This window comes from Nerophis lumbriciformis, linkage group LG12 (genome assembly GCF_033978685.3).
Source record: "Nerophis lumbriciformis linkage group LG12, RoL_Nlum_v2.1, whole genome shotgun sequence".
Lineage (NCBI taxonomy): Eukaryota > Metazoa > Chordata > Actinopteri > Syngnathiformes > Syngnathidae > Nerophis > Nerophis lumbriciformis.
Window position 1 is genome coordinate 26019105 of NC_084559.2, and position 26334 is coordinate 26045438.

Sequence of the window (26334 nt, forward strand, 5' to 3'; positions counted from 1 at the left end):
AATTACTTCACCTATATATTCATTTATATGTAATATGACACATTCAACCACTATTGTCTACGAGAATATATACTGCAACGTGATACACCACAAGTAGGTATTTAATTCACTAAATGGACATTCAAATCAAATCTACTTTCACATTCACAGTTACATCTATGGCAGAACTGAAAGAATGGCACAAAACAATGACAAAACCTATGTTGAGCTCTCCTATTTGATCATTTAACCAAAAAATATTGAGCTCACACAAAGAGTCTGTAGGGTCAAATGGGACAGAATTAAATAAATACATACATCTTCAAATAATTACTTAAATGTGTAATTAACTACTGACTGAGTTTGACGGATAAACTAAATTAATGAAGCTGCCACACAGGTTAATCAAATAAATACTTAAATAATTGAATAACTACAAACGTAATTTAAATGTGAAATAATCAAATCATGATATATTTAAATTCAACATGAACTACTTAAATTGTGAAATGAACAATTAACTTGAGAAATATTAAATAATTAATTATATATTGACATAAATAGTTAAATAAATATAACTTTACATTAAATCAATAATTGGCACATTTAATAACACATTTTCCTCAGGAAATTCCAATTTCAATTAAATAAAGAAACATTTAGAGATATATTTGAATATGTATTTATTTTAAAGATGTCAAAAATAACAAGTTAACTCATGTGAGTAAACACAAAAAATGATTGCCTTAATCATGCATATTAGGGTGCGCAAAAATAATCGATTTACATCCGAACCACGATTCTTTTTTTATCCTGCTATTCTTATTCATAATCTAAATCGATTAATATCCATCCATCCATCCATTTTCTACCGCTTATTCCCTTCGGGGTCGCGGGGGCGCTGGAGCCTATCTCAGCTACAATCGGGCGGAAGGCGGTGTACACCCTGGACAAGTCGCCATCTCATTAATATTTTTCAAAAACCTATTTTGTTTTTAAAATCCATTTTTTTTAGAATACATTTTTGAAAAGATAAGTTTAAAAAAAGCGTACGTGCTTAGTAAATATGTTTGAATCAACAGTCGTATTGAATCGAGAATCAATTCTAAACCAAATCATCGCCCTAAGAATCAGAATTGAATTGTGAACAAATAAGTAATGTACATTCAAGAAAAATATTAAAAATGTTTTCCTGTATGACATTCTGACAATAAAATTGCATTTGTGTCCAAATATTGGGCTCTTTTTTAAAGTTAATTTTAAATTTAATTTTAAATTTTAAAAGTGTGATTAATATGATTTTAAAAAAATGTATCATTTGGCAGCACTAATTTATTTATTTCATTTGGTCCCATTTGCCCCTCCACAGAGGAGTGGAAAACATCCTGCCTTCTCTCTACAAAGACAGAACGATGCACTCATCATTGCATAACACAGTGAGAGCTGAGGTTGCCAGCACCTTTTTAGCCACATGCTGTGCCCACTGTAAACAATCAAAGTACCAATAATGAACCAGCAAAATAAGCATCTCTTGTTTGTCCAAAAACCCTGCAGGGCTGCACCTGTGATGGAGAGGAAGGTCCATGTGCCATTTTGGAAGTCGTCCGTTTTGCTATCTAGGAGCAGGATGCGGCATTCGAACCAGCCCTCATCCTCCAGGGTCAGCCTTTCCACCAGCAGGGAGGCGCCCCGTGACAGAGAGACACGCCCTGCGGGAGGAAGGGAGAGGAGACACAGAGGGGTCAGTGCACTCAGGCAGTCAGAAAGCCACAGTCAGCAAATGCAGGAGCAGAGATTACAGTGCGGATGACACAAAGGCCACAGCCGCTCATGAACTTTACAGCTGAGCCCCTAATATTTTCAGCATATATTTACTGTATCATGAGGGATAAGAAATTGTTCAGGCGTCTCTTCTATAAAACTGCTTAAAGGCCTACTGAAACCCACTACTACCGACCACGCAGTCTGATAGTTTATATATCAATGATGAAATCTTAACATTGAAACACATGCCAGCTTACTAAAGTGCAATTTTAAATTCCGCGCGAAATATCCTGCTGAAAACGTCTCGGTATGATGACGCCTGCGCGTGACGTCACGGATTGTAGAGGACATTTTGAGACAGCATGGTGGCCAGCTATTAAGTCGTCTGTTTTCATCGCAAAATTCCACAGTATTCTGGACATCTGTGTTGGTGAATCTTTTGCAATGTGTTCAATGAACAATGGAGACAGCAAAGAAGAAAGCTGTAGGTGGGAATCGGTGTATTGCGGCAGGTGTTGTGCCGGATAACGCACCCCCGCCGTAGAATGCACTCCCTGACTGTTGTGCCGGATAACACAGCCGGTGTTTCATTGTTTACATTCCCGAAAGATAAATGATAAATGGGTTATACTTGTATAGCGCTTTTCTACTTTCAAGGTACTCAAAGCGCTTTGACAGTATTTCCACATTCACCCATTCACACACACATTCACACACTGATGGCGGGAGCTGCCATGCAAGGCGCTAACCAGCACCCATCAGGAGCAAGGGGTGAAGTGTCTTGCCCAAGGACACAACGGACGTGACTAAGATGGTAGAAGGTGGGGATTGAACCCCAGTAACCAGCAACCCTCCGATTGCTGGTACGGCCACTCTACCAACTTCGTCACGCCGAAAGATGACAGTCAAGCTTTACCATTGGCCTGTGGAGAACTGGGACAACAGAGACTCTTACCAGGAGGACTTTGAGTTGGATGCGCAGACGCGGTTCCGTGAGTACGCATGCAGCTGCGGCTTCCAAACATTTGATTGCTTGCCCGTACGTGCGTGCCGCTATGTGCATGTCACGTACGTAACTTTGGGGACTTTGGGGAAATATATGTGCTGTATGAACTTTGGGGAGATGAACGGTACTTTGGGCTGTGGGATTGAGTGTGTTGTGCAGGTGTTTGAGTTGTATTGGCGGGTTATATGGACGGGAGGGGGGAGGTGTTTGTTATGCGGGATTAATTTGTGGCATATTAAATATAAGCCTGGTTGTGTTGTGGCTAATAGAGTATATATATGTCTTGTGTTTATTTACTGTTTTAGTCATTCCCAGCTGAATATCAGGTCCCACCCGCCTCTCACAGCATCTTCCCTATCTGAATCGCTCCCACTGCCCTCTAGTCCTTCACTCTCACTTTCCTCATCCACAAATCTTTTATCCTCGCTCAAATTAATGGGGAAATCGTCACTTTCTCGGTCCGAATCGCTCTCGCTGCTGGTGGCCATGATTGTAAAAAATGTGCAGATGTGAGGAGCTCCACAACCTGTGACGTCACGCTACTCGTCTGCTACTTCCGGTACAGGCAAGGCTTTTTTATCAGCGACCAAAAGTTGCGAACTTTATCGTCGATGTTCTCTACTAAATCCTTTCAGCAAAAATATGGCAATATCGCGAAATGATCAAGTATGACACATAGAATGGGCCTGCTATCCCCGTTTAATAAGAAAATCGCATTTCAGTAAGCCTTTAAGGACTCCGTACAAAATGAATGAACCTTCATTCATTCCAGTAAATGTTTTTTATTGATCACATACACACAGTCCGCAACTTTTCAGTTTGCAGTGTTTTGTCGGGCCTCAGAAATTGAGCTGAATTTGAGTGCATTATCAAATTGCGGCAAGAAAATTTTAGATCCAGCGAAATCTATGAATGGGCGAATGCGCATGCTCACCACAAACAGGTACCCATGCTTTCCTACACACTCTCACACACTGGAAATTTCACATCTCACTATCACATCTTCCTGAATCCACTCCTTCTCTGTACTTGTTCTATTTCCTTTTTAGACTTTGAAACTTGATCTGTTGGTTGCCTAGTGACTGCAGACTGAAGCCCACCCCCCCTTACGCTTTCTTTCCTTTTATTCTGCCTCTCAATGAACTCGTTTTTTTTTTTTTTACCCCCTTCAGCCTTTTAACGACAGAGGGATGTGAGAAGGAGGGGGAAACACACACGTTGTTCATACCAGGCCGTGGCCAAAGCAGTTTGAAAGTAAATATGGGGAAGTTCCCAGCATTCCGTCATTCTTGTTTACGACAAACAATTTTCTTAGGTTACGTAGTGTCATCTAACATCCGTTCTAGGACTGCAGCTATCAATTATTTCAGTAATCAAGCAATCTATCGTTAGTTTGTTCGATTAATCAAGTAATCGGATAAAACGTTATAACCTTTTTGGGGAAAAACTAGTTACCGGTAAACTAAATAAATAGTTGAAATACAATCGTTCTGCTTGCCATAACTAGGTATGCGCAATATGCGATATCAATTATATCAATTTGGCCGACGATAGAGTCAAGCAATCAATCAAAGTTGACTTATATAGCCCTAAATCACGAGTGTCTCAAAGGGCTGCACAAGCCACAACGACATCCTCGGCTCAGATCCCACATCAGGGCAAGAAAAAACTCAACCCAACGGGATGACAATGAGAAACCTTGGAGGGGACTTCTAAGTCTGTAATCCTTGCTGCCATGGCAGCAAATAAACAACGTTTCTTATAGATATCATCCCAGGAGGATGAGGAATAGCTAAACATGCTGCACGACACACCGTAGGGGAATATGCCAACCGCTAACTGTAAGATAGAGCTCTTGAATGGAAACAAGGGTGGACAAATTCATAAAAATATCGACAGTAAGTAACAGCAAGTAGTACAGTATCAGGTTGATACCACAGTGGTTAGAGAAATATTTTTTTTTACCATAAAAACATCTTTTGTTGTTTTTTGTTATTGCTTACAAACTCCGGAAATAAGTCCTTGGACACAAAAGGGCTTTAAGGACAAAAATCAAAGGATTTGGTCATAATTGGTTGTTATGGTTTGTGCAGCCCTTAGAGACATTTGTGATTAAGAGCTATATAAATAAACTTTGATTGATTGATTACATTTAAAAATGCAATTGATATTGTTACACCGCCATTCTGTGTTTTTGTCTGATTGTAATTGTGATCAAAAATGTTATCATTCAATGATCTTGAAAATTCAACGTATCAGTGTCAGCATAGGTATGACCAATACTGCCCTTGTGAATACTTAGTATTGGATCGATACCCAAATTAGTAGTATCGCCAAAACTACTGGGGTGTCAAACGTACAGCCCGAACAGGTTTTATCCGGCCCACGGGATGAGTTTGCTAAGTATAAAAATGAGCCGAAATTTTTGAATGAAAGAAACTGCTGTTCTAAATGTGTCCACTAGATGTCGCAATAGCAATTCTTTGTATCTTTGTAGATGATGCTCTATATATATATATATATATATATATATATATATATATATATATATATATATATATATATATAAAAACACATGATGTTAGTGCCTGCAATGAGATGGCGACTTGTCCAGGGTGTACCCCGCCTTCCGCCCGAATGCAGCTGAGATAGGCTCCAGCACCCCCGCTACCCCGAATGGGACAAGCGGTAGAAAATGGATGGATGGATAATGTTAGTGCACCAGTCGAGGAAAATGATCAAACTACATAAATAACATCCTGTAATTTGATTTTGATATTATTTTTTTATCTTGATGGATTGAAAATTAACACCAATGAGTTGACTGATGAACATTATCACATCATTTATTCAGAAAGTATAAATAACAACAAATAAAGATAGATTACTATTAACCGCAACATGTATGTGTAAAAAAAAAACAACAACATTCTGATTTGTACATTTTCTGAATGTGCTTGTTCTATTTCTAAACAAAGAAAACAATCTGAAGTTGTCTTTATTTTTAAGTTATCGCGTTGTGATTTTACCAGTCCGGCCCACTTGGGAGTAGATGTTTCTCCATGTGGCCCCCGGTCAAAAATGAGTTTGACACCCCTGCTTTAATACGATTAATCATTGCAACCAATCAGTTCCTTGGTGCAAGGTGTTCAACTAACACAGTTGTGCAATTGATTCTTTGAGCTGGGCCCTTCACTTTATATTTCACACAAAAGAAACAATTGTATAAAAGAGGTAACAATACGAAATGGCGTGGAACCTTGAAGCAGGCACAGCACACAACAAAGCCAACATCCTCACTATTGACTTCCCTTCACAAAAGCAGTGTCTGGATGCGAGCCTGGAAGCTATGAAATTCATTTTGACTTCAGACCTGGCCTCGGAAACAGAAAGAAACACACACTGAGTATAGACAAGCAACAATAGCTTCTAATTAACTCTGCATTCCTGACTGGGGCTGTTGCTGTGCTTAATAGTCGGGTTTAATGATTGACTGAACTCATGCAAGCGTTTGATGGGCAGTACTCTCCTCAGAGACGCTCCATAAAATGAATACCTCGGGTCTCAGGTCAGTATCGGGCAAACAAGGGGGCGGATCATGGCTCGAGAAAATGTGCCTGAAAACAGGTGAGGGATAACTTCAGGCCTTTATCTCAAAGGAGTACGTGATATGCTCATTTCCCAAGAAGCATTTCCCCCTCCAGTTGTATATGGAATTAAATGCAGTGTGAGAGGCAAAACACTTTCACGTGTAAAACCACAGCTAATCCTTGAAAAAATATCCCACCTTCGGACCATGAGTGCTGCTGATCTTGTGGTTTCAGCAGCACGTGAGCGTGTGTTGATTTTCAAAAATTGGTGCTCGCCCCCCCCCTGGCTCACGACCAGGGAATTCTGGTTTGCCTGTTGGACATTTAACCCTTTCCCGCTGCCTCTCCCTTGTCTGTCACTACAAAGAGACGACAGCCCCCCACTCCGCATTTTCACAGGTTACCATAGCGACGAGGCAGTGAGTTTAGATTTAAATTCGGTTGCTGTGGAAACAGGACGGCATGGATAGGAGACTGTCGACCACGTGGGGAGGGGGCAGATTTGAAAAATTACAGGAAGAGGAAGTACATGTTTGGATTTGAAAAGCAAAGTCTCGTACGGCGAGGGGATTGGAGACGACTTCATTTTGCATTCAAACAAAAGGCTGCCGCTGCGTGACAAATGTTGCCTTTTTATTTCTCTGAACTTGAACTGGCGTTTTGGCAGGTGTGACGCTGCATCACGAGCTGATGCACACGTACAATGCAAATACCTCAACACATGACCCAATCACATTAGAAGAACAACAACCAAGGAAGGGAATGAGAGGTTGTGGAAAGGTTACTCAAATTGTGAGCATCAATAATCCACTGACAACCAATAAAAGGTGGACCCTTTTGACCTCTTTGCGCCGTAACTCCCCCGCAGACACATCTATCACTCCCCTCTGCTTGAAGGGACAAACATCATTAGACTGCATGGCAGAAAACGGGAGAGAAAGGCGAGACAATAGCTGCTGCGTCTCCCTCGTGCACACCCTCCTCGTCTTACTCCTCTTCCTCTGGATTACTTTTCTCCAGCAGATATCACATGACAGTTTCAGTCGACCTTAAAATCAACCCTTGTTCCAACAGGCTATGCTTCAGTTCAACTAAGTGCAGAAAATGGATATGCTAATCCACTGGTGCGGTGAAAAGATCTACCAATGACTCACCCAAGGCAGGGTTTCCCCTAAATGTTATTGAATGTGGCAGTGCGCCACGGCAAATATTAGCCGCTACACCTTAAAAATGAGGGTTTTTTACGTGAAAACAAACTAAAGTAAAATAATGTATTGTAGCGTCCAGAAGAAGACCCACAAAGTGCAACGCTCTTTTTAGCTTTTATTGCCAATTTTATGCTTGCAACGGGCCTAATTCCAACAAGTATTTCCTCCGTGCACCCTCCGTGTTTCACTCCTCGACACACAATACCTCTAATCTCCGCAGACACAGTGTGTTCACAGACCATGGAAATAATGAACATCATAACACACTAACATACACATTAACACCGGTAGGTAGTTACAGTATGAATGGATACATATAGTTATATATTATTTGTGCACTATTTACTAGCATTCGACCGTGTCCCTCGGGAAGTCCTGTGGGGAGTGCTCAGAGAGTATGGGGTATCGGACTGTCTGATTGTGGCAGTCCGCTCCCTGTATGATCAGTGCCAGAGCTTGGTCCGCATTGCCGGTAGTAAGTCGGACACGTTTCCAGTGAGGGTTGGACTCCGCCAAGGCTGCCCTTTGTCACCGATTCTGTTCATAACTATTATGGACAGAATTTCTAGGCGCAGTCAAGGCGTTGAGGGGATCTGGTTTGGTGGCTGCAGGATTAGGTCTCTGCTTTTTGCAAATGATGTGGTCCTGATGGCTTCATCTGGCCAGGATCTTCAGCTCTCACTGGATCGGTTCGCAACTGAGTGTGAAGCAACTGGGATGAGAATCAGCACCTCCAAGTCTGAGTCCATGGTTCTCGCCCGGAAAAAGGTGGAGTGCCATCTCCGGGTTGAGGAGGAGATCTTGCCCCAAGTGGAGGAGTTCAAGTACCTCGGAGTCTTGTTCACGAGTGAGGGAAGAGTGGATCGTGAGATCGACAGGCGGATCGGTGCGGCGTCTTCAGTAACGCGGACGCTGTATCGATCCGTTGTGGTGAAGAAGGAGCTGAGCCGGAAGGCAAAGCTCTCAATTTACCGGTCGATCTACGTTCCCATCCTCACCTATGGTCATGAGCTTTGGGTTACGACCGAAAGGACAAGATCACAGGTACAAGCGGCCGAAATGAGTTTCCTCCGCCGGGTGGCGGGGCTCTCCCTTAGAGATAGGGTGAGAAGCTCTGCCATCCGGGGGGAGCTCAAAGTAAAGCCGCTGCTCCTCCACATCGAGAGGAGCCAGATGAGGTGGTTCGGGCATCTGGTCAGGATGCCACCCGAACGCCTCCCTAGGGAGGTGTTTAGGGCACGTCCGACCGGTAGGAGGCCGCGGGGAAGACCCAGGACACGTTGGGAAGACTATGTCTCCCGGCTGGCCTGGGAACGCCTCGGGGTCCCACAGGAAGAGCTGGACGAAGTGGCTGGGGAGAGGGAAGTCTGGGCTTCCCTGCTTAGGCTGCTGCCCCCGCGACCCGACCTCGGATAAGCGGAAGAAGATGGATGGATTGATGGACTATTTACTAGTCCTACACAGAAAATTTGGCCGGAAAAAAAACGTACTTTGATCAATGGAACAGCGCTGCCGAAACCAAATGTTGTGATGACGTAAAGAATACGCATGGGGTTGTCTGGAGCAGAGACAGCATGTCCGCGATGTAGACATACTTTAAAGTATCCCAGCTATGCCCGCAGATAGCGATCTTCAAAATGTAAGATGACAGTGACGGCTTTTAAGAGAGGAAGGCTCCCTGCAGCGTAAGGCAAGTGTGACGTCAGGCTCTCTGCAGCTCTCTTTTTGTTGCGGACATGAAGCGATAAAAGTAAACGGTCTCTAAACACGAGTACAGTCTCTAAAAACAACAGAAATAGATGCTATATTTGTTGCTAGTCGTTTTTAATTAAGAAAGAACTAAAAGGATTGGAGAAATCTTAAGAAAAAAACAAATTCTTAACAGAAGTACATTGTACAACAAGCAGCAAGAATTGAAAAGTAGAATAAAACAATATTATGTATAAAATATATATATATTAATACTATAATTAATCATAACATATTTGTTTTAAATATATGTATAAATTGTTTGCCTTTTTAAAGAAAATCATGCATCATAGCAATTAATGTGATGATGTCATATTGACCACGCCCACACCGCCCCAGGTATCTTGGGAATCTAGGGGAAACCCTGCAAAGAGTGAAATGTTGTTAGAGATGTCTAATATCAGAGTGTTGAGCTACTCATATCCTGCCATTGTATTCCTATTGACACCTCTTCCAATACATGGCTTAAACGGGTCATATTATGATTTTTTTTACTACATTCAAAACCCTTTCCTGCGGTCTACATAACATCTAATGGTGGTGCTTTGGTCCAGATTTAGCATAGATTTTGTTTTACAGACCATCTTTGAACCGTTTTCTAACTGTCTTTTGAGAATGTCCCGTTTTGTGGGCAGTCTTAAATTACGTGCCGTTGTCGTCCTCCAGGCCAAGCCCACTTCGACCGCGTCTTCTGCCCGTCGGTCATTTTATAGGTTTTAGCTCTTCCATATCGAGTATACTGACAGATAAGTTAGAATTGTACTTTTTCCAGAAATCATGCATGTGCATGTAGAAGCAAGTCTGCCCTACAACAAAAGCATAGAGAAATTATAAGGAACTTATTGACTACAATGTTGGACTACAACTGGATTAAAATGGCGGACTCGCACAAACATCTACTATGTATGGAGATATCTGCTGACGTAACTTGTCATGTCTGTGTTGTTTTGTTTTGTTTAGTTATTAGACTCTTTAGTTTCTGTTTACGCTCCATTGTTTTTGTTTCCATGACTACCCATTAGTTTTCACCTGTCCTCATGTCACGCACCTGTCTCCCGTTTTGCACTCGCGCACCTGTCACTAATCATGTCACTATTATTTAAGCTTCCAGTTGCCAGGCTGTCTTTCTGGCGACATCACTCTGCTTCATGTCGTGTTTACGGTTTCATGATTTCCTATATGACATTCTGACTACCAAATTGCATTTGTATCCAAAAATTGGGGTATTTTTTAAGCAAATGTTATTAATCCAAGCAAATAATAACCTGTGATTCATCCATCTTCAACCGCTTATCCAGAATCGGGTCGTGGGGACAACAGCTCTAGCAGAGACCCCCAGACTTCCCTCTCCAGAGCAACATTAGCAACTTCCTCCTGGGGAATCCCGAAGCGTTCCCAGGCCTGTGATTAATCGTGATTAATGACAGTTCCAAGAGTGTGATTAATCTGATTAGAGAAATGAATCACCTGCTGTCTCTGCATCCTTGGGTCCAGCTCAACAACACCAAACACAGCCCGTAACAACAGTATTAGTGAAATAAATATGATTTAGTTTTGAGTAGCCTGAGCACTGCTTTTCTTTGTCTATCCGCATGTGCACAGGGGAGCAGGGCAGAGGTGCATTGTGGGATATGTTTTGACTTGAATACAATCATAAGTCTAGGACACGGCCCCATGCTTCGGACAGCCCCCCCGTCCCGTTCCCCCAAATTTCCCTCTTCAATCCTCCGGTCTCCCTAATCAGTTTAAGCCTCTTATGAATAGCTCTTTGTCGTGAGATAGATTACAGTTAACTCTGCCCCTCTCACTCTGTCCAGCTCGGTTAACCCCTGCACCAGCAAGCACACCCGCCTCACGTGCCAACTTTCACCACGGGCATTGACACTCTGACACGATCACATAGCAAAGTATCAAATGGATTATTCTTAAATTAAAACTTCCATGACTCATCAGAATGTGGTGACACAGAAAGGGCCCGGATGGGCAACCGCGCTGCTGCCAAAAAAATCTAACTGGACTAGTTGTGATAGAAAAATGGGTTCTTGTTGGCTAGAAAGGATCGGTTTTCATATATCTACTGATTTTTATTTGGAATTAACTCCTTTCAACAGCTTTATGATTACGAGCCTCTGATAGCACATGTGGTACTTACGGTCCTTGAGTCTAAATTCAGTTTATCAAGTCATCTCAAAGCATGCAAATGGAGCAGGACCAAGCGCACACTCCTTACACAAAAAAAGCAATAATTGTGATCAAGGCAACAGAGACAAGGAAAAACTTATGTATAACAGAAAAAACTTCTGGAACAGAATTGAGGAGTTCTTACACCAGGCCAGTTTTACTGTACACCTCCCCTTCTCTGGCACAGTTGAAAGAGCTGGGCCATGGATGATTACTCATTACTGGTTCTCAATGATTACTGGTTCAACTCATAACAGAAATAAATAGGAATACAGAAAGTGTTGTAATCCAAAAGTTTAGATCTTTGGCACGCACACTCACCTGCGAGTACATTTGTATGTGTGTAACAAAGACATGCAATTTTATTAACACAATTTTCAGATTAATCGCGATTCTTATTTGTAATGATTCTTAATCGAAATTTTTTAATGTTTATTTTTTTTTTTTTAAAGTTCTCATATCTGTCCTGTGCAGCCACTCAGGCATTCGAATCATGTGGTCCCCAAAGAGTCACAGCCCTAATAAATATATATGTGTATATATATATAATAATAAATGTTCCACCCTTGCTCCTAATGGGTCGTGGTTAGGGCCTTGCATGGCAGCTCCCGCCATCAGTGTGTGAATGTGTGTGTGAATGGGTGAATGTGTAAATAGTGTCAAAGCGCTTTGAGTACCTTGAAGGTAAAAAAGCGCTATACAAGTATAACCCATTTATCATTTATATATATATATATATATATATATATATTGTGTGTATATATATATATATATATATATATATATATATGTATATGTATATAAATCTACATATATATATATATATTCCACCGCAGCCATAACTTAATAAGTTTGGGCTGGTAGATCTATAGTCCGGTGTTTGCTCTAATCATTAGAGTAAGTCCTGTATGTTTGATTTTCTTGCTTGCACAATTACCTCTCCTACTTTGAAGTGTTTAATCTGTCAATTACTGATAACTTCAGTGTTTATTGACGACCTGTATTGGCACTCTTTGAAGTCAGTTCATGTTTGCCTGCTCTGTTTTTATCAATTTTCTGTACCGCTTATCCTCATTAGGGTCATGGTAGTGCTGGAGCTTATCCTAGCTGATATTAGGTGAGAGGCAGGGTACACACCAGTCAATCACAGGACACACATAGACAAAGGGAGGAAGTTGGAGTACCAGAAGAAAAGCATGGGAAGAACATGCAGACTCCACACAGAGATGCTCCAAAAGAGATTCGAACCCTCGCACTACCGTGGGACCCAGCTCTAGTTTATCCCTCTTAAAATTCTATTTTTACTCGGGCATTTAAAAAAATTACAAGTAATCTCAGGTGATTAATCGCAAAAAAATATTGCATTAATCATGCAGATTAATCACACAATTTATTTTGACCGTACATGCTCCCTTACTTTAACCCCAGATGTTACCTGAAAGGCGGCAGGGGTTGTTATACATTCAGTGATCAGGTCAGTGCATGAGAAGAGACTGGTGTGCTCCCTGGCAAATTTCACTCCAAAATAACCCTGACTGGACTTTAGATAAAAATGTTAGCAAGTTTTGAGCAAATAAATGACGTGCATTCAAGTAAAAAATAATTTTAATGTTCCTGTATGACATTCTGACAATAAAATTGCATTTGTGTCCAAATTTCGGGGTCTTTTTAAAGTTAATTTAAATTACACAAGCAAGTGATTAATCATGATTAATCTAAATTCAAAAGTGTGATTAATCTGATTAAAAAGATCAATCATTTAAAAAGATATATTTTTACCAGACTTCCTGCTTCCTGTGCAAATATCTTCTAGTTGTTCATACTAATAAAAATGCTGGGCTGCCTTCCTATAATTACAGTTAGGGCTGGGCGATATATATCGAGATTGTAAGTTGAAACGATATATTTTTAAACAAGATATGAATTAAGAAAATATCATAATAACGATATAATTTATTTCACGTTAAAAGATAGGCTCCAGCATCCACCGCAACCCAAAAGGGACAAGCGGTAGAAAATGGATGGATGGATGACCAAACACTGCATATTTGTTGTGTTCCTTGATTCTCCCCTGCTTCCCACTCCCTCTCATGGGCTACTAAACCCCTCCCCTTCCTCCTTCCAAGATGTGCTTGCACGTATAAGAACATCCATGATTGGTTGGTTGTTTACTATGATTTGTCGCGATTGGTTGAGATTAGGCCAATCAGAGGCAAGATAGGGCGGGTCATGTAACCAATGACAACGACAGAGAAGAGAAGAGGGAATATTCAAGCGGGCGATTTATATATTAAAAAAACTAGTGGAAGATGGCAGAGGGATTCTCTTCCTTCGATGTTTCTTTTAGCAATGTAGACGATGTCCAGGAAACCCACAATGTGTCTACTTGGCCACATTTGGACGAATGTATGCATCTGGATAAAACATTCATGAGTTGTTTACCTTGTAAGGCCAAGTCAAAACTGTTCTCGAGTTGCCAGGAGAAATGCTGCCAAAAATGTATGGCGAAGTGAGGAAGATCATAGCCGCACCATTAAGTCATGTCACTTACTTGGCGCTGACCAGAACCGTACATGTGTGACAGTCCATTACATCGTCGACTGGGAATTAAAAATTCCTTGCCTTCAAATGTATTTTTTATCTGAGTTTGTTACATGTTGATATGTTATTTATTTAATTTAGAAATAATGTTTTTCTATTTTATATATATTATGTAATTCTGTACTACTTAAACTGTTTCTTTTCTGTGCTGTTAATACCCATCTTGACTAACTGGGTTAATAAAAGTGTTTACAGTACACTTGTCATTCACTTCAATTTCAGTCAATCTCGCTCGAAAATGAATATCTTTATATGTATACTTTCACCGGAAAATATATCGAGATATACCGTATTTTCCGCACTATAAGCCGCGCCTAAAAACCACAAATTTTCTCAAAAGCTGACAGTGCGGCTTATAACCCGGTGCGCCTTATATATGGATTAATATTAATATTCATTTTCATAAAGTTTAGGTCTCGCAACTACGGTAAACAGCCGCCATCTTTTTTCCCCGTAGAAGAGGAAGCGCTTCTTCTTCTATGGTAAGCAACCGCCAAGGTAAGCACCCGCCCCCATAGAAGAGGAAGCGCTTCTTCTTCTACTGTAAGCAACCACCCGCCCCCGTAGAAGAAGAAGCCCCCGGATATTGCGTTTCATTTCATTTGTGTGTTTACATCTGTAAAGACCACAAAATGGCTCCTATTAAGAGACACGCGTACAACGCAGAATTCAAACTCAAGGCAATAAGTCACGCAGTAGAACACGGAAATAGAGCAGCAGCGAGAGAATTCAACATAAATGAATCAATGGTGCGTAGGTAGAGGAAGCAACAAGATGACCTGCGCCACTAAGACAGGGAGACAGCGCCGGACGACATACGCCAACATCTGCCAGTGGATTGTAAATGCCTAGCGGATATATCGGTCTCAACTGTGGTCCGAGCTTTCCGGAAGGCAGGATTCACGGAACTGCTGGACAACAACAGCGACATTGACTCTGATGACTTCGACGAGACGGAGCAGGCCATTTTGGATGCCGTAATCGCCCAACTTTTTAATTCAGACACTGAAGAAGAATTCAAGGGATTTATGGATGAGGAATAATTTCAGAAAGTGAGCTTTAAATCTTTATTTTGTGTGTTGTGTGACATTAACGTTCGAGCAACGTTGAGTTATTGATGTTACTATTGCTCTGCACTAATTTGAGTGTTACTATTTTTGTGATTGCACATTTGCACATTACATTTTGGGGGTGAACAGAGTTGTTAGAACGCTGGTTTGTAATATATTATTAAAGTTTGACTGACCTATCTGACTGTTTTTTTGACATTCCCTTTAGCGCAGCGTAGGCGCGGCTTATAACCCGGGGCGGCTTATAGGTGGACAAAGTTTTGAAATATGCCATTCATTGAAGGTGCGGCTAATAACCCGGGGCGGCTTATAGTGCGGAAAATACGGTATATCGAATATCGAGTTTAAGTAAAAATATATCGAGATATACTTTTTTGTCCATATCACCCAGCCCTAATTACAGTATGTGCAAAGTGTGTGACCTACTGCTGGAAATCATTTTGGAATTCTGACCAAAGTGTACAGTAACATAATGCAATCTCAGGCATGACACAGGTCCATCCATCCATCCATTTTCTACCGCTTATTCCCTTCGGGGTCGCGGGGGGCGCTGGAGCCTATCTCAGCTACAATCGGGCGAAAGGCGGGGTACACCCTGGACATTTCGCCACCTCATCGCAGGGCCAACACTGATAGACAGACAACATTCACACTCACATTCACACACTAGGGTCAATTTAGTGTTGCCAATCAACCTATCCCCAGGTGCATGTTTTTGGAGGTGGGAGGAAGCCGGAGTACCCGGAGGGAACCCACGCAGTCACGGGGAGAACATGCAAACTCCACACAGAAAGATCCCGAGCCTGGGATTGAACCCCAGACTACTCAGCAACTTCGTATTGTGAGGCAGACGCACTAACCCCTCTTCCACCGTGCTGCCCCATGACACAGGTACCATACTTAATTTTTACCCAGTTAAAAGGATAAGGTGTTCATGATTTGTGTGTGTGTGTGTGTGTGTGTGTGTGTGTGTGTGTGTGTGTGTGTGTGTGTGTGTGTGTGTGTGTGTGTGTGTATGTGTGTGTGTGTGTGTGTGTGTGTGTGTGTGTGTGTGTGTGTGTGTGTGTGTGTGTGGTGCAAATGCCAGAACTTCTCCCATGCTCAGAGGGCCCACTGAGAGTATAATGAAGGCCTGCTGAGACTTGGGGGCTTGCCCATTGTTGTACTGGCCTCAGGTCGAACTCTCCTGCTCACAGTCTCTGAAGATATCCCTCAGTACACGGGGGCCATTTGATCTTGCCCTGCAACAGTAAACCTCCCTGACACCGCCAGATCTCCACATTTCTTCGACAAATTCAACCCAAACAGACTATAATAGCGTGTCAGTCAGAGTTTATCTGGCTGTTTCCTCTCTGTTATGTGTTCACTGATGTTCAGCCCTGCAGGGCGTTTTGGGTGTGAAACAAGAGAAGACAGAGAGATACATTCAGAGAACTAAAGCAGGTGTCTTGAAGGGGGCCAAAAAAAAGCATGCCATTCTGTAGCCGTGACACATACGGAGCACAATCTTAAATACTCCTGATATCATATCAAAACATGCATTAAATGGTCTAAAATAGTCGTGTTGGATATCATTGCTCTCATTCTTTCATCGTACTTTCTAAAGGTGGCTACTGGCATGAGTGACATAGAAACAAAGCAGCTGATAAATATCAGTTTTAACTGCTGTTGTAGTTCATTGTGTCTGACTTGTAACAACTGTATGTAGAGCACTTGCACTGCATTGTGTTCCTAAGGAGGAACGGAACATTATATAGTAGGTCTGGTGCCTGAGTACTGCTCTAAACTGCTAATATACAGTACTGGTTCAGTAGGGATGGAAGGATATGACCTAAAATCTATATCGCAATATAGATTGCAGCCTCCTGCGATAAAAATATATAGCACAATGTATTATTTAGCATATAGATAGGCTCCAGCACCTCCCGCAACCCGAAAGGGACAAGCGGTAGAAAATGGATGGATGGATGGATGATAATAGAACCATTTCAAAACCAGTTACCAAGTCTCCTAATGTAGCTGCTGACGTATTCAACAACATGTTTCGTCATTTTCAGTTGTATTATCTTATCAAAACTATCATTAATTTACTTGCTAATTTACTGTTAATATCTGGTTACCGTATTTTTCGGACTATAAGTCGCAGTTTTTTTCATAGTTTGGCCGGGCTCCAGTGTGACCTATATATGTTTTTTTCCTTTTTTATCATGCATTTTCGGCAGGTGCGACTTATACTCCGGTGCGACTTATACTCCGAAAAATACGGTACTTTCTGTTGCAACATCACTGACTGATTACATTTTTGATCACAATTATAAAACAATATACAGAATATCAATTAAATAGTTTTATTACATACAATATTTTGAGCAAAATAAACTAAGCGGTGAAAGAGAACTAGACATAAGCAAAAACTACTCTTGGCTCTGATTTAACAACCTAAAGCCCTGTAAACAAAAAAAAAAAAATTGTGATAGTAAACATTGTTGATCTAATTACTGTTGTATCAACCATATACTATGAAATACTTTGTATCGTTGCTGTCGATATTTGTATCAAACAGCTGCCCACTCCTGTCTACATTCAATAGTTTTAGCTTAGCGGTTAGCATGGCTTCTCGTATAAAGTCCAAAAGTCCTCTGAACAATAACAAAAGAACAACCGAAAAAACAATTTTGTGATAGTAAAAAGTTTCGATGTAATCATAGTGGTATACTATACATGGTATAGGTACTGTCAATATTTACATCAATCTGTTCAACAGCTCTAGCTTAGCAATTAGCATGGTTTCCTGTATCCTTCAATGATGCGTAGTGCAGCGTGTTTAGCTACTTCTTGTCTTCCAGTCCTCCAGTGATAACGATACTTGTAATCGGTTGGGGACATCTCTGCGCTGCTGACCCGTCTCCGCTCGAGATGGTCTCCTGTTGGCCCCACAATGGACTGGACTCTCACTATTATGTTAGATCTACTATGGAATGGACTTTCACAATATTATGTCCGACCCACTCGACGTCCATTGCATCCGGTCTCCCCTGGGGGGGGTGTTCACCCACAGATGCGGTCCTCTCCAAGGTTTCTCATAGTCATCCACATTGACGTCCCATTGGGGTTGTGAGTTTTTCCTTGCCCTTATGTGGGCTCTGAACCGAGGATGTCGTTGTGACTTGTGCAGCCCTTTGAGACACTTGTGATTTAGGGCTATATAAATAAACATTGATTGATTGATTGATTGATTGATTGAAGAAACTAGTTTATTTTCTGCTATGGAGGCAAGGTATGTTAGCCGCTATCTCAATAGAGAGGACGCTACATTGCTTTGAGAACACGGTCGTTTGCTTGTCGTTGTCAAATTTGCGTGACACAGCTCCAGGAGAGTGTGTCATCAAAATGCTTTAGTATTAAAAGGTCTATCATCGGCCAAATGTATATAATTTATATCGTACATCGTCTATATCTCGCAACCCTATGGTACAGTACTGTAACTTTTCCACCTGTATGAAGATCAACAACTAGTTTACAATTACATTTCAAAATGTTTTAACTGAGGAACATCCTGGCTTGTGCTTCTGATCTCGGACGTGCAGAGACAAAGATCTGGAATCTGTCATCAGCGACTCAAAAGTCTTAGATCTGAAATCCAGCAACACTGTAATTTGAGGGTGAGATACACTAGACCTGCAACGCTGACACGCTCCACAAGCTGCCATCTGCCTCCAGTGGGAGGGGTGACAGGAGGTTTCGATGCAGACGGGGGCAAAGCTCACAGCAGACAACAACACACATGGCATGGATCTGCCAAAATACTGGGACATCCCAAACAGTGTTGCTTACCTAGAGCAGCAACTCTGCAATGTTATTTACTCCATTAGGACTGCAGGTGCATCAGATGACTGCTCAGAAACAATGGCCTCGTTAACGGCCTAAAATGCCACACACATGTAGCCCAATTGCTCATTGGGAGCAGACTGTTTTGTAGCTGTCCCTGCAAACAATCAATGTAGTGTTATTAAATCCCCCAGAGGTGCATGTCACGATACAGCAGGGGCTTTTATTCTTAGCGTAGCGGTTTTGCCAGTTCTATTAAGACAAATGCAGTGTTCGTGTAAGTGAGGGCCCCTCCACATTTCACTAACCTATATGGGCCAGCTGGGGATTGTTGGTGTCCTAGTGGTTCTGTTGGTTTTTGCAAAGCAAAGGGAGGTTGTGATACCCCTCTTTGTCTTTTGTTCAGTAGTAGACAATAACAGGATTATAGGGCTCTAGCAAGAAAACTCCCATTATTCCCCATGCTTCATCCTTCCTCCTACACTCACCATCTCTTACTGGGTCACCCCTTGGAATACTAATAAAAACACTGTCATCAGCCCCCACCTGCACTTAATCCCGCCATGCACAGGGCTTCCTGTACCCTCCCCCTCGGTCCTTGCAGAGCTGCCCCACCCCCTTTGGCTGCTTCCATTGAAACATAGAGTCTGGAAATCTGCAGACTAAAGACCTGCTGTAATTGCGACTGTAGTGTGATTGTATGACATAGTTGGGCTATCATGGCCTGGTATGAAGATTTTTGACCACTTTTCTGTCAGACAGAAAAAGTAAAATGTAACAATAATCAAACAAGGCTATGGATTTGATCGTAAAGCCTATATGCTCAACACTTGACATCACATCAGAAGATTGAGACATGTTTTCAGGAAAAACAAAAAAAAGGTAAATAAACCAGGATTTATCACTACAGAACGGTTCTTACCCTTGTAGTTGGGATGAACTCTGGGAGCATACACTCCAAACTTGATAAGGATTGGAACGTTGTAGCCGAGCCGCACCCACTCCACCACATGCAACGGGAAGAGGTTTGGGCTGGTGGCGTCATTGAATTTGGGAGTGAGACTGCAACCCAGCTCTGCAGAGCTCCCCTCTCTGCCACGAACCACTAATGACCAACCTTGTGACACACCTGTAAAGACAAACGCATATGACCCAAGATAAAGCACACAGTCTGACGTGATAACAACAAAACACACACAAAGCATTCATCATTCAGTGACGAAAGACTATGACCCGGTAAATTGTAGACAATAATGGCCTCTAGAGTAGCTGGAACCTATTTTGATTAGGGATGGGTACCGTTAACATTTATACAGTACTCAACGTTACCAATATTTGATAGTTTTGTCTGTTCAAATTAGTTAAAAAATATATACATATATTTTTATGAATTAGTCCTAAAGCTGTGTTGTCCAATTGTTATCTTGTTTTCTTACACTTCTGTGTCTCATTTGCAATTACTGTACTGTATTATATTATATAGTAGACATTGCATTCCGTAGCAATTCCAAGACGCTAAATGCCAGTAGTGTGCAGACTATGGTAAGTTGCCTTAGCCCGGAAGTAGACTTTGTCATTAAGTTGAATGTGCTAGTCTTTTCTTTTGTTGAGCCCTATATAGTGTATATACTTTTAAGTATTGTGTTTATTACACACCAACTGTTTGATTGTAACGTTCATCTTAGTTGTAGTTTTCATTACCAGAAGTGGAGGTGTTGAAATCGCCATGTGGAATGGCTAATGCTAATCAGTAGCATGTCTAAGGCAAATCTAAAGTAAATTAGCATCGAGCTAGCACATTTTGAAAAGCAGAGCCTTACTGTTACTTCGGCGGCCTTCTTGTTTGTAACATTACCTAGAGGCGGTTTAGAGGGCTTGCCTGCTTTTGTCCCGGTCAAGTCTGCAACCGGACGTGGAATCCCGTGTAAAAAAGTTACCGCTCATTTTGCGGTGTGTGTGTGTGTGTGTTACGGACAGCAAAGTCCTGTCTCTCTGTTATTTCACTTTACCTTTTTCTGTGTTGATTGAGCTGTGTTGAAGCAGCAAAAAAGGACATTATGTTAAATGAAGAGTTTCTGTCTCTGATAGTTGATATAATAATGTAACTGCATCATTAAAGGGGAACATTATCACCAGACCTATGTAAGCGTCAATATATACCTTGATGTTGCAGAAAAAAGACCATATATTTTTTCAACCGATTTCCGAACTCTAAATGGGTGAATTTTGGCGAATTAAACGCCTTTCTATTATTCGCTCTCGGAGCGATGACGTCACGTTGTGACGTCACACCGGGAAGCAATCCGCCATTTTCTCAAACACATTACAAACACTGAGTCAAATCAGCTCTGTTATTTTCCGTTTTTTCGACTGTTTTCCGTACCTTGGAGACATCATGCCTCGTCGGTGTGTTGTCGGAGGGTGTAACAACACGAACAGGGACGGATTCAAGTTGCACCGGTGGCCCAAAGATGCGAAAGTGGCAAGAAATTGAGCGTTTGTTCCGCACACTTTACCGACGAAAGCTATGCTACGACAGAGATGGCAAGAATGTGTGGATATCCTGCGACACTCAAAGCAGATGCATTTCCAACTGGACTGGACAGATCAGCTTTCAGGAAAAGAGAGCGGATGAGGGTATGTCTACAGAATATATTAATTGATGAAAACTGGGCTGTCTGCACTCTCAAAGTGCATGTTGTTGCCAAATGTATTTCATATGCTGTAAACCTAGTTCATATTTGTTAGTTTCCTTTAATGCCAAACAAACACATACCAATCGTTGGTTAGAAGGCGATCGCCGAATTCGTCCTCGCTTTCTCCCGTGTCGCTGGCTGTCGTGTCGTTTTCGTCGGTTTCGCTTGCCGATATGGCTCAATAGCTTCAGTTTCTTCTTCAATTTCGTTTTCGCTACCTGCCTCCACACTACAACCATCCGTTTCAATACATGCGTAATCTGTTGAATCGCTTAAGCCGCTGAAATCCGAGTCTGAATCCGAGCTAATGTCGCTATATCTTGCTGTTCTATCCGCCATGTTTGTTTGTATTGGCATCACTGTGTGACGTCACAGGAAAATGGACGGGTGTATATAACGATGGTTAAAATCAGGCACTTTGAAGCTTTTTTTAGGGCTATTGCGTGATGGGTAAAATTTTGAAAAAAACTTTGAAAAATAAAATAAGCCACTGGGAACTGATTTTTAATGGTTTTAACCCTTCTGAAATTGTGATAATGTTCCCCTTTAAGCCTACATGAACTCCATGGTGTTCAGGGATGAATAGTCTCTCCTATTGCTATTGTACTATTTTTTTCAGCTATAGTTACATTAATCATTAGTAATGGAGCAGCCTAGTTTTGAATGGCAGGGTCCCTGCTATCACATGTTGATAAAAATATAACATTTACATAATAAAAATCAACTACAGGCTTCCCAAATGCTGTAATAAATTAAGCATAGTGAGTTGACTTGAAACTGTTTAATGTTGCACTTTTTATATGTAGAAGAAAAGTTTTGTCATTTTATTTAATCTGAGCAACAACTTGAGGCAGTTTAATGTTGATTAACGTGGGCAGAATTATTATAGTGTTCCCAATGTTAAAAGGATAAAGCCATTGTTTACAAATTTGGTAAATAAATAACCAACAAATATTTTGTTGTTTTCTTACTGTACCGAAAATGAACCGAACTGTGACCTCTAAACCGAGGTACGTACCGAACGGACATTTTTGTGTACCGTTACACCCCTAGGACCCAGTAGTACGGACGGATTACAGATGGTACCTATAAAAGTCCCAAAATCAATATCCAGGCCTAATTTTGGTATAAACTAATTATGTAAATATGCATCAGGATATTTGAAATGAGAACCAAAGGGAGAGGTTGATGTCGTTTTTAAGTGGAGCTTGGTTGAACCTGTAACTGGAAACACTTTCCCAGAGTGACCCTTACTAACAACCAGGGGCACGTAAAACAACAATGTGCCATTTGGTGACAAGATCGTATGGCGGCAAAGCCTGCAAAACACACAGCAATCCCATTAGTGACACCTGGAGTAGCCTTTCCTCTCCATCTTAACATACTCCGTTTAACATACTGCCATGTGCTCACGTGGGCGTGTGCTCTACTGGGTGCCAGCGTTTGCTCTGCTGCTCATCTGGCCCGGTCATTACTTTAATCTCACAAAGGGGTGGGGGTGATACGCTGATAGAGGGCAGCAGGCCTCTTTGCGCTCTCTCCAGCCAAGCTATGACCACCCCCTGGGGTACACACATGGCTTGCGGACCAGCACAAATCAATCCCCCCCGACGACCCCCCCGTACACACACACATGCATGCACTCAAAGAAGCGTGCCTGCGGTTGGGTGCAGCATAAATCCCAGATTGATCTAATTCCACACCCAGAGATGTTATTTAAGTTGGATTTTGTCCCTCATTCTCTGTCATACAAGCAAAGTGCTGTGCTAGGGCGCTTCCTCTTCACTTTACAATGGGAGCTGTGCCAGAGCTCCCATCATCCTGCTGCTTACACTTGCTGTAGATAGTTTAACAACATGTGTGCCAACTGCTAAACGATGCTTTGACAGGGCAGGCGATATGCCAAAGCAATGAAGCGATGTTGACCGACAAATGTCTTTTAACCCCATGCAAGGAGGCACAAAGCACTTTTTTTCTTAGCAGCGTTACATTAAAATGAGTGTGTACAAAGTTTGACCCGGTGGCCATTCGGGCCATTTGGCAGTGGTTGCAAACTCTCCCTTTAAAACATCAGTTTTATTTAGAGTAAGAGTGCTTTATAAAATATATTATGACCCCAAGAGGGACAAGCAGTAGAAAATGGATGAATGGAATTTAATGAATGCACAAATAACATTATTAATTTATCATTATAATTACTTAAATCAAGGGTGTCAAACGTATGGCCGGATCAAGCCCACGAACAGGTTTTATCCGGCCCGCGGGATGAGTTTGCTCAGTAAAAAAATTAAACTGAAATTTTTGAATGAAAGAAACAGCTGTTCTAAATGTGTCTACTGGATGTCGCAATAGCAACTCTTTGTAGATGATGCTACATATGTACAAAATAAACCACCTAGTGGCTAGAGTGTCCGCCCTGAGATCGGTAGGTTGTGAGTTCAAACCCCGGCCGAGTCATACCAAAGACTATAAAAATGGGACCCGTTACCTCCCTGCTTGGCACTCTGAATCAAGGGTTGGAATTGGGGGTTAAATCATCAAAAATGATTACCGGGCGCGGCCACCTCTGCTGCTCACTGCTCACCTCACCTCCCAGGGGGTGATCAAGGGTGATGGGTCAAATGCAGAGAATACTTTCGCCACACCTGGTGTGTGTGTGTGACAATCATTGGTACTTTAACTTTAACTTAATCAATCAAACTACATAAATAACATTCTGTAATTTGATTTTGATATAATTTTTTTATCTTGATAGAATGAAAACTAACACCAATGAGTTGACTGATGAATATTATCACATAATTTATTCTAAAAATAAAAATAACGAAAAATATATTATATATAGTATTAACCGCAACAGGTAATTGTAAAAAAAAAAAACCCAACAACATTAAGATTTGTACATTTTCAGAATGTGCTTGTTCTATTTTAAACAAAGAAAACAATCTGAAGTTGTCTTTATTTTTAAGTTATCGTGCCGTGATTTTACCAGTCCATCCACTGGAAGTAGATTTTTCTCCATGTGGCCCCCGATCTGAAATGACTTTGACACCACTGAGTTTAATAATTATTCTGTCGTTCTCACATTTGTTTAGATCTTGGCTGACCGTGTACTAGCTCATCTACTCTAACACTGTTGTCTTTGTACAGTGGTACACCGGTTTTCGCTAGTTTGTTAGTTTTATATGCAGAAAACAATGTGAAATACATACGAATGACAAATGAAATGGATAAATTAGCATTTAATATCTAATTATTTATATATTTTCTCTATTGGAGACTTTTGTTTGCAAAAGTGGCGATGAGCAGCAAGGGATGAGGGGACTGGAGTTATTTCTTTTTTTTTAGTAATGTTTCTCACATTCTTTATCAAAGTGCTGGAACTTGTGTTGTATCCAAGAACGCACACTGCGTGCTCAAACTACTTTAATTATATCAACTGATGCAATCACAGACACACAATAAGTCACACTATGACTCCGCAACACCACAGCAGATATTACAACTCGCAATTTTCTTTGGTGGGTTATTTTGCGGTTGTACACAATAACAAAAAAGTGCAGAGACTTATTCACCAAAATGTTGGCTGTACAATAACCAGGAGAGCATACGAAAACCGAGGCAAACTTTGGCAACATTTTTTGTCGAGAACGGAATCACACAAGTTTTGGGGCGTACAAGTACCAATATTGTTAACTGTTAGAGCCCTAATAATGGTAAATGCGGACAGCAATATAATATATAAACAACTATTTGCCTCTTATGGTAAATATATGTGAATATTACATGAACTAACTTATTTATAAATGCTATGATATTGACAATGGGTAGAAGTAAATAAGCTTTGCTTTTTCCTACTCATTTTTGGACATGTTGAGTTGTGTACATTGTACAGGATATGTATGTATTCTGATGTAATTTTGGAATATGTTCAAAATAAATGTCATAAATTATGTCAATGAATGTCATAAATCCATCTTGCATTAGCATACTCACTTAGCAGACAGATGGCTAGAGCGGTAGTGACAGCCTGAAGCCACCGTCTCTCCTGCCCCATGGCCGTCCGTCACACTCCTTCACACATCTCCCAACCTGAAAGAAAATTAAAAACAACCATTTCAGTCTCTATCATGATTGTCAAATTTGGAGGGGGTACGCCCTTCACATTCCCTCCTCGACAAACAGAATCTGAGTCATAGCCTAAGAACTACACCTCCCGGATTCTTCATAGTAAATAAACAATTGTATATTCAAGAAGGACAAGTGGTAGAAAATTGATGGATGGATGAATGAATGGACATCTTAAAAACAAGTAATCTTCTGGAAAATAATTGTGGTTGGATTATGGAAAATACCTTATTTTTTCATGAGTTTTAGAAATATAAATGCAGCAGTTTTGATAATTACGGTACATATAGGTTTGTGGACATTTTCCTGCGATTGCAAGAGTGTGTTGGTGTGTACAAGTTAGCAAGTAACCCCAAAACGTTGATGTTTTGTTGAGAACATAGAACATTACACACACGCTCAAAATTCTGTCAGAATATTTTAGTACAGCTTTGGTAAGCTACGAAACTGCATCGCTTGATGGAATGTCGGCGTATCATAGCTCCAGTAGTCAAGCGTACTGTGCTTCAACATACAGGTATTATTGTGGTGTGT

At 41.2% G+C, this 26334-nt stretch overlaps 1 protein-coding gene across 2 annotated transcripts in view; it reads right to left on the reverse strand.

Moving 5' to 3' along the window:
• The window catches only part of igsf9b (immunoglobulin superfamily, member 9b), a 65628-nt gene that overhangs the window by 14717 nt on the left and 24577 nt on the right, over positions 1–26334 (reverse strand). For both annotated transcript variants that reach the window (XM_061986205.1, XM_061986204.1), the window contains exons 2-4: positions 25669–25764; positions 19899–20105; positions 1542–1688 (exon numbers count right to left, since the gene is read on the reverse strand). In XM_061986205.1, the coding sequence (XP_061842189.1) occupies positions 1542–1688; positions 19899–20105; positions 25669–25729 (415 nt within the window). In that variant the 5' untranslated portion in view covers positions 25730–25764. The remainder of the gene's footprint in view (positions 1–1541; positions 1689–19898; positions 20106–25668; positions 25765–26334) is intronic.